This window comes from Pleuronectes platessa, chromosome 1 (assembly GCF_947347685.1).
Source record: "Pleuronectes platessa chromosome 1, fPlePla1.1, whole genome shotgun sequence".
In the NCBI taxonomy this organism is placed as follows: Eukaryota; Metazoa; Chordata; class Actinopteri; order Pleuronectiformes; family Pleuronectidae; genus Pleuronectes; species Pleuronectes platessa.
In genome coordinates, this window is record NC_070626.1 from 23950252 (window position 1) to 23964038 (window position 13787).

The following is a 13787-nucleotide window of genomic DNA, read 5'->3' on the forward strand; positions in this document are numbered from 1 at the left end:
GAGGAGAAAGCAGAGACAAAACAAAGTCAAAAAGTAAAGAGTAGATTGAGGAACTCTGGGAGGATGGGAAGCTTCTCACATAATGGACATTGATGTGAAGAGACAGATGTGAAAGAGGAACGAAAAAGCACACACGCAATCAGCTGGATACAGTAGCCTGCAGTAGAATCCACATATCACAGTCTGTAAGAGGCCCCAATCAAAAAGGCAGGCATCTAAGAGCAGATTCCACCAGAGTATATCCCTGCCTCAGGAAACTGCAGTGTTTCACCAGTGTCTCACATGTGAGCTCACAAGACACATGGTTGGGAGCAAATTTATCCCACTTTTTTGACTTTCATTTCAACTTCACACTCTCCCGCAGTCTGTCCTTTTCCGCAGCACAGTTTTGAAAGACACACGTTCAGTATCAAGTTAAATCTGTGAGCAAGTGGCAACCAACTGTGATGTCACCCATTTTGAGTGTAAGGATACTGCAGACCCACCCACCCGCACCTGCACTCATTGGATGGCAATAGCTGTCAATCACACAGTATCCACAACCTACAGGACTGTAATTTACTATTTGAATAACATGCTGTATTGAAGAAAACTAGAAAGATCATAAACTTACTAAACTCACTCTCTGCTGGTTTCCGTTCGAGAGAATATCGATTCAAGCACTTCTGCATTGGCTTCACTTTCTGGCCCCTGAGTCTACGTCCCTTTTAATACACAGTCTATTCCTTCATCTCAGAGCACCATTCGTACCTATATCCAAGCCATTTGAAGTCTGGACTGAAAAGGTGCTTATGTGAACAAAGGTTCTCACATTATATATAGAAACATATATTTGAAGAGATAAAAGGGGTCATAAAGTTGACTCAGCAAATGCATTGCACTTGAGATCTGGGTGGAAACCTTAACGCTCTTTAGTGCGTGTAAGGAAAAAACCTTTCCAGTTTCCATTTGGTAAAGGAGTTCACTGACTTTGTGAAATGACCTTTACATCAATTTCAAGCTCTAGTTCAGAGCTAAAGTATATCACACATGATAATTGTTAGGCCAAGTGTCACTAAAGACATCTCAAGTAATTGCTCCTAAAGACTGAGAGCTCCAGCTCCTCCCTCCACTCTCTCCATAATGGATCATTCCAGGCATTCACACACACACACACACACACACACACACACACACACACACACACACACACACACACACACAACTACACACACACACACACACACACACACACACACACACACACACACACACACACACACACACACACACACACACACAGAGAGAGAGACACAGACAGACAGACAGACACACAAACAGACACACACACACTTAATGTTCCCCTGGCTTGTGCTGTCTTACACACTTGGAGGCTCTCGCTCTCCGTCAAACACAATGCCCATAAAGAAAGAAAGAAACAGTGGTTATTTGATCCCCCTCAACATGTACGTGCACACACCAGCCTGGGAGTCAGCAAGGCTGTGATGAGGGCTTGCAAAGAAGTCTGAAATGACAAGACAGAGCCTGGAGAGATGTTTTAGGAAGGACACAGTTAAAAAGCCATGGCTGCTTTATAGATTCAATAAGTCTCTTACACCTGTGTGGCTAACCACCATCGATCCATCATTCTGTGGAGCCCAATCCAATTTAGAGTGTCGAGGAGCCCCAGAGCCCCTCAGCCTTATCCTAACCCAGACCACAGCCCCCACAAAGCCTGCTTACCTTCATCCCCCAGAAGTCTGCGTGTGTGTCTGTGCACTTTTTGTGTGTGTGTGTGTGTGTGTGTGTGTGTGTGTGTGTGTGTGTGTGTGTGTGTGTGTGTGTGTGTGTGTTTGTGTGCGCTGAGAGAGACTGCAGACCAAGCTAAACACCTTAGCTGCTGGCTCAAGTTAAAGTGTGCTGAGCCAATTTAGGGGTAGGGGAGGAGAGACGAGACAAGATGAAAGACAGAGGAAGCTAAGAAAACTCAACCCAGGACCTTAACTAAAAGCAAATAGAGCAGGAAGGAAGAGTGGGCGTAAAGAAAAGAAGGGAAGGAACAGTGTTCGCACCTTGATGTGCATACAAATGGGGAGTAGACAGCAAGGAATTTTCTTATTCCCATTTCTATCATGAGGCAATCACACTCATCATGACTATGAAGCACTTTAGCCATAATCAAACTCATCTACAGTCCCTCTAAAGTCTGGTGATGGAGAGCACATCTATCAGCCATCTAATTTGTTTCTGCAGACAACAGACTCGTGCACTTCAGTCTCTCTCAGTGCAAAAGCTTGACGATCCCATGCATGTTCAGATCGGCCATTCAAATCTCTCCCCTTCACTACTAAATACAGTATCTTCTGGTGCAGATGTTTCTGTTATAATTCTCTTTGCTGCTCCACTGAAGTGTATCAACACCCTTGAGATCAATTATTAAAGGGTATTTAAAACAGTGGGAAAAGAAGGTGGTAAGGCGGGTGTGAAAGTGAAAGCATCTGTTTAAGTGCTTGTGCTGCCGACCAAACGTCATCACCTCTCAACTAAACTGAGAGCACCCTGTGGGCTTCCCCCGACTCCAGCGACTAAACCCAAGGCAATTAAGGCCCGGATCTCCTCGTGAGAATAAGAAGGAAGGGAAACGGGAGTAGAGCAGCGAGGCAGGAGAGGTGGAGAAACTCCATCCCAATAAAAGGCAATTATGTTAGGGGAGGGCCATTGTCAGACCAAGAGAGTATAGAAGAAGACAGCTGGGATTTGGGATGGTAGGGAAATGAGGAGGAGTGTTATTTAGGAGGCAGATGGCAGAGAGGGGGAAATTAAGATGAATGGGCACTGAGAGGGCTGAGCTGGGGCTGGGCAGAGGAAAGTAATTAGCTGTGTTTGCTCTGGGAGGCTGGCATTGAGTATGATGCCTGCAGTGACAGGCTAAAGCCATGAGTGTTATTAGTCAACAAGGCCATGTTTAAAGCTGCCAGCAGGGGGACGCTGGGCTGGCAGCCTATAAGGACTTTCTAACCTGTCCAACCCACGTGAAGTCTTTTCACAACACAAGCACAGAGTGGCGTGATTTAACTTTTCCTCTAATTCCCTGTTAATATAACATTTGCCCTCTCTTTTTCTTAGTGACTGCCTCTGATCCACACTTTTTCTCACAGACACAAACAAAACACATTATTCCTTCTGTTACCGTTACCAACTGGCTCAATCTTTCTTCCTCACACCATTTCTCTCCATTTCTTATGTTACAGCCACCTCTATCTGTCTCTTTCCTCCCACCCTGTATATCTCCCTCCCCCTCGTCCCTTTCCAATCTAATTTCAGATAAGTCGTAGCAGAACAACAGAGCAAGGCCCTTTATCATTGCCATCAATGATGTGGGTGGATTGAGCGTGAATAATTTTATTCATGTGCGCCTGTACCCAGCCCACTGGGATTCCAATTACAAGTAATAAGAGGTAATACGGTTACAGCATAATTTTTTTAAAGTGCCTCAGTAATGATTGTAGAAAAAACCTTTGACAAGAGAAAAAAAAGCTGTTGTTTATTCTTAGCAAGAGCTAAAAGTTTAATATGTGTTTGCAACTATGAATAATACAAGACAATTTAATTTGGTATGATTAGTATCCCATCCAATCTTCCCTCCTAGGAAGTCACACAGTTAGACACACATACCGTTGGTGCTCCTAAATGACACTAGACTCCTTAGGCGCTCTGAGCTACAAGTGGCTTACATCAAACTGTTACCACGTCTGTACGCTGGATCTCTGTGCACAAATACTCAATGTTCTTCAAATAAATAGAGTTTAAACATGTAGGTGAGAGATTCAAGAGTAAAAAAACATTATTCTCCAAACAAAGTCCTAGGGCACTTACCTTCCTTCATACCAGGTTAAGAAAATTGTTAAAGAGCACAGCTACATTCAAAAGCATACAATGGGTTTGAACTCAAAACGCTGCAGTTGCTAAACAATTTAAGGAGTCATATCAAACTGAGCCGGCAGAACAGCCCACACACTGCTTTCAAAGAATCACTCTCTCTCTTAGAGGCGGCTCATGGCACTGCCTCAAACTGTTTCAGCAAAGGAAGTCCTTTCACACTTTCAGAAGATACAGGGCAAGGCAAGAGACAAGGTAAAAAAAAAGGGCAAAGAGACAACTGAAAAGGTCATTGAACGCACACACATAAAGCAGGACATATGAACTGCCGAGAGGAATTTGCATCACATGCAAGAAGATGTAAAAGTTGGATTTCCAATAGCAAGCAGAAGACGTAGCTCAGCATGCTTGAGGCTTTAGCCTTGTTAGTTTTTATATTTTACCATGGTTAACAGGCCTGAGAACCTGGCGGAAGGAGCCGGGGCTGATCGTCTGATGCTGGTTTTCTGAAAGGAGGGCAGTGAACAAATAATGCCAACATGTAGAACTAAGTGGGATCAAAAAGATAGTTCGACATCGACTGGCTGAATTAAAGGCTGTGAGGTTCATGAACAAGAAATACTGTGTAAAGGAAAAGCTGTCAATTGCCACTAAAGTTTAATGGACAATCCTTTCACTACATTTATAGATCCCATCTTGGATTCACAGCATTCATTTGTTCTTTCACTTCCTTGATTTAGATTTAAAACAGCCAGGACCAAAAAAAGTATCATACTCTCTCCTACTGAGATTCAAACATCAAACAGATGTAGGAAGTTGATCTCTGGCATCGTGCTGCTAGCAACAATGTGTACAAACACCAAACTAGTATATTTGACTATGTAACAAAACGTGTTAGAGCTGAGGAATAAAACCCCAGCAATGCATGTAGTTCACTCTGCTTTTAAACAAGGACTAGAATGCATTATGTTAGCATGTTCAGAGCAGCTTTCATATTGATTTTTGAACATCTGTCTGACATAAAAACCTTGTCCATAGTTTTTCCTGGAGTAGGCGTTAAGTGTTAGTCCTTGTCCATGTATAAAAGTTTAGGCAAAGGATATGAGACTCACCTCTGGGTCTTGGCGCTCTCTTCCTGCGGTCTCTGAATGCAGCTCCTGACTGTAGGGCTTCCAGCAAACTATCCATCACACCTGTCTCATCATTCTCTGAAAAACCCAGGAAAAAAAAGAATGAGGGGGTGTTAGAAGACTGAGGAGTGGTAAACAAACAAAATCAGATAAAGTTGTTTCTTTCTCGTGGTGAGGTTCGCCGTACTGATAACAGCCATTTAGAACTTAAAATGGCAGGCCACAATATAGCCACATAACATGTAATCACAGTTGTTGCGGTCAGCTAAATGGTCAGATAATAAACCATTTCCAGCTGGCTTCTTTTTTACTCTTTCAAGTCATGTAATCGTCAGTTTTTTCTAAATGTTTTCGTCACTATAGCCTTTAAGCGGATGAAGGATTTCAGTCACTGGATGCCTGCATCTCATCCGGAAGCTATCAAAGAAACCTGCTGAGCAAACAGCATCTCCCGAATCCCCTTTTAATGTCATGTGTCTAGCCAAGAGAACCCAGATTATTAACCTGAAACTGCTTCACTCAGTGTGTTGAGTGGTTTTAAATACCTTGTTTTAAAGAGGAGGAGACCTCTGCTGATAATTTGGCTCCAAGTAAAAACTAACCGAACAATTAAAACTTAAGGAATCCTAAAATATAAACAAACTAAACCTATCAGCACCTTTGCTAATAGCCACCAACATCCTGTTTCTTTCAAAGAGTAACATAGAACCGTGTAGATTATAAGCAACACTGCTTTATTCTGTATTTTAGTTTTTCTGGAGAAGAGGACACCTCTGTGGATAATTCTGCTCAGAAACAATTAGCCCTAAAGGAATACAAACCCTAAAAATAAAACTGCAATGAGGACAACAACTCCAATGCACATTTAGAATGGTCATTTCTTACATGAAATGTTGCAAATTTGCAAAATGTAAATGAAATGCAGTTTATTACAATCTTTATTTTGTGGAACAAAAAATAAAGACTGAAAACAACAGAGACTGAAAGGAAGGCCCTCCCAATTAGTATGGTGTTTCTAATATATTGAGTGTATATTCACATGTAGTTGAACTGTGTGCTACACTTAGAGTCAAAGACAAATGTGTTAGTTTACGATGTGGTAAAAAAGTCTTTATACATTCATTGGTCTCACAGAGGCCAAGCCGTACAGTCAGCCACAGTGTGACTGTTGGGTCCCGCCAATGATTTAGTGACGGGGAGGAGGACATTGCTCTGATTAAGGTCTGTGTGTTTTTCTCACTGCTTCCAGTTTGCCAGACAATCCCTGTGGAAAAATAGCACACTGAAAGATAAGACAAAACTCAAAACCTCTCTATTTTAACGCATGCGACTAAATTTCTGTGAAAGCGGACTCAAGCACAACTAACGGCACACACGCTATAACATTTTTGGCAAAATTGCATATTTAGGATTAAGTTAATTGTTACCAGGAGGTTCACATTGAGGTTCATCTATGATAAAATCCCAAATCATGCAGAAAATGACCTGACAATTTTGTTGACAGTGTCAGAGAAGTGTTGTCATGTAAATCATGGATACAGTGAGGTATTTCAACAAACAAATAACTTTTAATAAGATTATAGCTACTGTGATCTAATTGGAAGAAGACATTGGCACTGGACTTAGTGTCATTGTAGTTCATTTATTTTTCCCTGTCTGCTAAGGATACCAGGCCCTTTCCACGGTGACCATATTAAATTGCCTCTGAACTAGGAAGACGACTCTGCATTGGTTCTCTGTCCTCATGGGTGTATTAGCTTGTGATTTGGATTTGGATTGCATTTATATTGTTCTTCTCAAACAACTTTAACAACTCCTAAAAGTTTTGCATGTGGACCAAAAAAATTAAAATTTAGATATTCATTCAGGTTTTATTTCAGTTCAAGTAAAGTGAGTGGGAGGCAAGAGTTGATACACTTATAGTGACTAATAAACTACAGAGAAGTGAGAAGATGTCATAAGGTTTACAAATGAATAATTGCTTTAAAAGATTGTGGCATCAGAAAATCGCAAAGCAATTAAGTTTTACTTCTCCGCACACAGTGATTGATTTAGTCCGCTGCCCTGAGACCTGCCTATTGGCAGCATCACAGATCGCGATTAAATAAGCAATTAAAATCTGTTTATTAATAGAGCAACAGATTCAAACTATTATAAATTCTCTAAATAAAACATAACATTCAGATGTATTCACTCACCAACAAGGCACCACGAACACAACGATTTTCCTGATGAATAAGCAGTGGTCTTGACAACTAAATATGTAAAATATCCATTAATGCCTCTAATTTGATAATGCCTGGGTGTGTAATCAGTTTCATATACGCACAGATGTACAGTGTTCCACTATTACCTCTGAAGCTCGTCACCTCTGGTGCCTAAAAGCACTTCTCATCTCTTTTAACCTTACCACAACTGACCATATTCAATTACTGAGATCATCATCTATCTACACAACCCTATTCAATATGTTTGAACAGAACGTATTTTCCAAAAATTAGATAAAGAACACAAATAAACTAAAATCAGCTACTTTAAGCGATTGATTAAATGTAAACAATTACCAACATCAGTGTCAGTCCAATGCATTTGCTAATGGACAAGAGACAGCCTTGATTTAACAAGTGGGTTTATGTTAACAGAAAGCTAGCGTTAACTTTAACAACTTTACATTATTAGCCTCTAATGTTTCTGCACTTCCCGTCAATACAGCAATCTAACTTGGCACCGTGTTTCAGGAGAGAGAGTAGCCTATAGATGATTCATGGGGCAGAAACTCAGATCTGATACACAATGGTCACCTCTAAGCACTATTAGCAGACAGGTGAATTCAAAAATCTGCTTATGTTTAGCTATTTCTTCCATCCTATATGACATAAATCAAGGCTAAAACCATAAATGGCTAGAGTTAGGTTTATATTACAGTCGGAACCTTTTCCCAAGAAGTGTTCTCTGACTGTTGGCTTGAACTTGAGAGGCTAAGACTTCTGCAGCCTACTGTAGTGGATACATCATGCCCCACTTCTTTGCCTTCCAGCTTCTATGTATGCATTTATTGTGCTTTTACATTTGCACTCCTGCTCTGGCTGATATGTATATATTTCTTCATCATTACACAGAGTGGAGGGAAAAAGGACTTTTTGAGCAATACCAACACTCCTCGACCTCCAGATTTGTCTACACTGCTGTGGCAATTCATCACAGTCAGCAAGCCTTACAGTCCCCACAACAGACATAGACACGTACACAAAAATACAGATGGAACACTGAATACCAGCACAAAGGGGCAGATCAATCTATTGCAACATGCAGTGTGTGGCTTCACGTGCAGAACTATGTTTGACACCAACCCACAAGAACATTAAACATTTTGTGGGCCTCAGGAGGCAAGGGAAAAACGAAACCCACTCAGTACTCCCGCCTCAGGAATATAAGGAAACAAAAAAACAGTCCAATTTTACACATCAATCAGAAGCAAATCAGTCGGGCCGAGACAGAATAACCACTTTATAGAATGTAGACAAGAGGTGCTTTCAGACACATATTTATATACTTTCACCCACATGCTCGCAAACTTATAGAGAAAGATCACAGGCATGTTACAGGGATAGCAATGGAGGGAGTACGCATGGAGGAGGAATTTTAGTCAGGCTCGTAGCTGTGAAATGGGTTTGAAACAGCCATTCAGCTGGTGAAAGGAAGTGCTGAGGAGGATGTGGCGAGACAACAAAGCTTAGTGAGAGGAACGGGACAGTGAAGAGTGGCATCCCAGCTCTGGCAGTAGAGCTACTGATTGTCGCTTTGATGTGCACAATTCGCCTGCCTTCTTCTATTCTGATGCATCCGGGATCAGAGCATTCATGACAGGTGTGCAACGTGCACTGAGTTTTTTTTTTATTTCACTTCCACAAACGATGAAGACACGCACACAAGCCAGTCTAGGCCTCACTGATGCCTATTTAAAGAATTGTGTGTGCCTTGTGTTCACATCTTCCTTATTGCGGCCCGACATTGAGCTCCAAGTCCCGCATTTTATTAGTATAAGAAAGCAGGAACTGAGCCAAATTTGCTCCACTGCAACATGTCTCTCATAATGGTTCTCTTTGCTACTCGAAAAGCAAAAAAAATATGTGTGGAAACACGCAGTTAAATGTACAAATGAAGATGTACTGCTGCTCCGGTCAAATCAACAAGATAAAAGTGTTTACTCTATCACAAAGAAGAAGAAGAAACTCGGGAAGTGGAATCAAGACAAAGTTAAACCTCCACCCCTGGGAAAAGCTATAGTTATCTCCCTGTCCATAGTGAAACTTCAGTCACCATCTATTTAATCAGAGTCTGTTGTGAATGGTGTTTTTCAATTGTCTGGTCTGTGTCTCGATGTCAACCCTCTATTCAGACACTGACTAATGCCTGCCACCACTTCACTCAATAGGATGTGGCACTTATCATCAGGACAATGACCCGGTTGTAGCAGTGTGTAGCAGAGGTGGGCCAGAGAAAGGCAAGAACAAGGGTCAATTGAGCCGGGATGGAAAAGCTAAGGAGAGAGAATGAAACGCCTGGTTACAATGAATGCCGGCCGACCACTGTGTTCCCTTGGACACTTAGAAGGCAAATGGTGCAATAAGGTTAGTCAGCCTCCTCTGTCTCCATTGAATACTCTCTGTTCCACTTGACTGGTACTTTGAGCAACAAGAAGCAAAAGGCCACTCCCGGAATGATGAACAGGGACAGACTCATGACAGTTACATATCATAAGCAGATAATAAACATTGTAATAGGTCACTGTCAATCATCCCTGAAACGATTGGACTTCAAAAACCTAAATTGTTGCTTCATGATTGTTAAAATCACCAACAACCAGTCAAGTAGTAGTTAACGTCAATGCCTGTCCAGATTTATGTAATATATGCAGTACAGACTATATTGTAATTTTGGTAAATGTGTATGTTGCCTTTTTTAGCAAAGACATTTTTTGGGTATGGCACAAACCCGTTTTGTGTGTTTTTTTTGTGTTTAAAGTTCAAGCTCGCGAAAAAATCGAATCAGCGTATTCTTTAGTTTAAACGAAAGTTCAAAACATATTGAGAAGACTGAAGGAATTTAATTTTAAACAGGTATTTAGTGTAACTGCTGACATTTATGTTAATGAATCATCAAAATAAAATACAATGTTGCAATCGCAGTGTACGTTAGAAAGGAAGCAGCACAACACCAACTATTTGAGCACCATTGTAACACAAATGCATGGTGCAGAAGGTATTTCTTTGATTTCCGTATCTGAGAAATAACTCATGAGAACATATGGCATCTCAAACAAGCTACCGCTTCACATAAAGATTTTTCTTCCCCCTCTGTTTTTCATGATTTTAGCGTCTTTGCATGCAGGGCTGCATTTTTTGCTGTTCTTCTATTTGACGTCTTAATAGTTCATCGCTTGTAGCCATGTAGGGAATGTTAAATAATGCTCTGATGTATAATTTGTCGCTCCACAAACATTCGCGCTCCCGGCCTACCCTGGGAGTTAATGCAACAGATTTGTCATACACAAACCAGGCACAGCTAGAGGAAACGGGAAAATACACCTATTCAATCAGAATTTCAATCTCCATGCAAATGCATGCAAGATTATGCCCCCGCTCTCTCAGAGTGACAGAAAACAGTGACGAAACGAGGCTGCATATTTGAAACCCAGTCTGACAGGTAGAAGAAACAGACAGAAATTAGGTTAGAAAAAAAACACAGGGAGAACCTGACTTTTCTGGAATACATAAGTAGGTGAAGCTAAATCCAAACCAAATGCAGATGCCTGTCGCAAGTAAAGAAGCTAAATTCAATTTAGATCGTTTCCTCTAGGAAATCCTTCCCCCGCCCCCCGTCTCTCATTGCAGTGCCCTTCAGCATAATGTGGATGTGCAGCGTCTCTTGGGCTTTTTAGGGAATTGATGGATAATCAGATGATTACACAGAAAATCTCCATTGAGGACAATCCTCCCTGACAAACAAAAAGAAAGCTCTTTAGTTAATAAACAGGCTGAGAGACGGACAGAATGAGAGTGAGGGTGCATGAGAGAGAGAGAGAGTCCGTAAATCCTGTCCGGGGTTGGCAGCACAATGCCAAATCTCTACCACATATTTATTGCATCCCAACAGCCTCTATGTGCGTGTGTGTGTGTTCCTGTATGTGTGCATCATACATTGCCAGAAACATCACTTCATGGGGATGTCACAGAGTTTCCCTCCAGCTTTATCTTAATCTGAGCGTATCTAAATAAATTTCAAGCTCAAGGCGTGTTTGTATGAAACTTCCTGACAAGCTTTGGCTGATGTTCATTCTTATGATTTGCTTAGTTCTGAACTACTTCTCTGAAAGAGTAAAGTTTGTAGTGAAACACAACCCAATACTCAGCAGGAGACAGAACTACAAGTGGTCCAGCTGAGCTAGTTACAAATAAACTTACAAAAAATCACCAAAGGGCACAAATACACTGAGATGCACTATATGGACAAAACAATTGGGGCATATCTCTTGATCATAAAATCCAGGGGGTTTCAATCAGTCTCATTGACATTGGTTGGACGAGGCTTCTTTGTTAAGGTGAAGGCAAATCTTAATGCTCCTGCTTACCAAGACAATTTGGAACGTTCTATGATTCCATGAAGAAATAGACTGGCCCAGACAGAGCCCCGATCTCAACCCCATCGAACACCATTGGGATTAACTAGAACGGAGATTGTGAGCCAGGCCCTCTCGTGCAGCATCAGTGTCTGATCTAACAAACGCTCTTCTGACTGAATGGGCAGAGGGAGGGGGGGGACCAGCTCCATGTTACAGTAATTTGTAGGTGTCCGAATACCTTTGTCCCTAAAGTGTACATGAGTCCCTTTTATTGGTTTAATACAAAATGTAATTTAAATTAAAATGTATTCTTAATCCAAAGCAGAAACAAACTGATTTTAATTAAAAACAAATTAAAAAAATAGAATTTCTTGATTAAATGAGAATTAATGAGATACAGCAATTACAGCTTTGAGTCTATGTGGATAGTTTACTATCACCTGGATACTAATTATTTCTTACAAAAACTGCTTGCACTCTGTTGAGCCTCATATTATCAGTGAGCGAACAGCAGTTTTCACATCCCACAGCTTATTGTTCATTTGATTGTGGTCTGAATTATGATTTTGAGTCGCTTAAAGCAAATCTTGGCATAAAAACAAAAATTATAACATAGGAAAAATAATGCTTTCCACATGCTAAATATCTGGAATAGGTATATTTCTGATTGTGTTGCCAAAAACCTGTTTAGTAAGAAGACAATTCAGTATCATTAAACTCTAAAAATGTTGCAGCATTAATAGGCACTCCACATCTGAAACACCCACAATGCATTTCACTCAATATTTATGAAAGCAGATCAATTAAGAAACCTCAAACTCTGACTAACACTGAGAATGTGTCTTATTTCAGCTATTAGAGAAAGGAGTATTTGTGGTGCTTCAGTTTGCTGGCTTTAACAATACGGCTGTTATTGTCAGATAACCACCACAGCTATCCAGCAGAATCCTGTTCATTTCAACGGGACATGAATCTTTGCTTGGATGAGCCCAGCACCATAAACCTTCAGGCACACGGTAGGGAATAGGGACAATTTAGAGAAGTCCAGCCCAGAGTAAAAGAAAAAGGGAAAACAATTGTGTTCTGTTTTAGCCAAGACAGGATTTGGTTTTGACCAGATAGCACATTCACAGCAGTACTGGACGGACTATGGTGGTTCGACGCTTGCAGTCTGATGTCTACAGGAGAGTTAAAGTGGCTGGCATAGTCTTGCTAGCAATAGATGCTGGTGCAGAGGTGGGACTGCCAAACTCAATTGCTGTGCCAGCCATGGCTTTGGCGTCTGAAGTGGGTTCTGGAGGCTGCAATGTTGAACAAGTTTGTGGCTTCAGTGTTGCTCCGAAGGGGAATTTGCGGGGGGGGGGGGGGGGGGGGAACAAAAACAACTGAGAGCTGGAACCAGATGCTCTGGCATGAGAGAGACGTTGCTTTTTTCATACATATGTCTGAGCCTGCAAAACCTGTCTGGTACATAGAGTTATCATTCTAGCTCCACTATGCTTAAGGTCCAAAACAATTGATAATGCTTGAAAAAGCATACTGAATATGTATTCATCTTCACCAACACCCCCTATATATCTACTGACAAAACAAACACACAACTCATGGCTGAAATATGAAGAGAGATGAAATCATCGCTCAATATGTCAATACCGAAAGTAATAAACCAATCAGGTCTTCTGCGCGTTTAGACAAGATAAACTTAAGATTGTTTTAATAGCTACGTCAAGTAGGACAGATTTAAAGGAATAGTGCAATCCCAGAAGATAAGGTGAAGTAGCCTAGAAGAGAGAAACCCTCCATCAAAACTAACAACAGGTCGAGTTGGTAAGTATTCACACTCTTCATAATCCTTCACCTATGGGGACTTTAGTCACACAAGGCTAATGTTCTTCTGAATGTGGCACCAGAACATCTCAGAGACATCTTCATTTGCACAAGCAGATTTTTCTTGCTGCATTTGGCTGCAAATAAAACTGCGATATAAGGTGAAATCCTGTGGATAAATAATCATTATGTTTCTTACCATTAATGAATGTCTGCAGAACTACATTCAATAGATCAAAGATCTATCATGGACTGAGCGAAAACATTTTTTACAATGTTTAAATATCATAAAATTGGTAATTGAGCAAAACTTAACTACTCAGCAAAGGAATTTTCTTAGTAGATACCAG

General features: G+C 41.0%; 1 protein-coding gene across 2 annotated transcripts in view; it reads right to left on the minus strand.

Moving 5' to 3' along the window:
• LOC128444067 (protein diaphanous homolog 3) overlaps positions 1–13787 on the minus strand; it is a 144640-nt gene that overhangs the window by 42274 nt on the left and 88579 nt on the right. For both annotated transcript variants that reach the window (XM_053426375.1, XM_053426367.1), the window contains 2 exons: positions 4971–5066; positions 4302–4364 (listed from right to left, as the gene is read on the minus strand). In XM_053426375.1, the coding sequence (XP_053282350.1) occupies positions 4302–4364; positions 4971–5066 (159 nt within the window). The remainder of the gene's footprint in view (positions 1–4301; positions 4365–4970; positions 5067–13787) is intronic.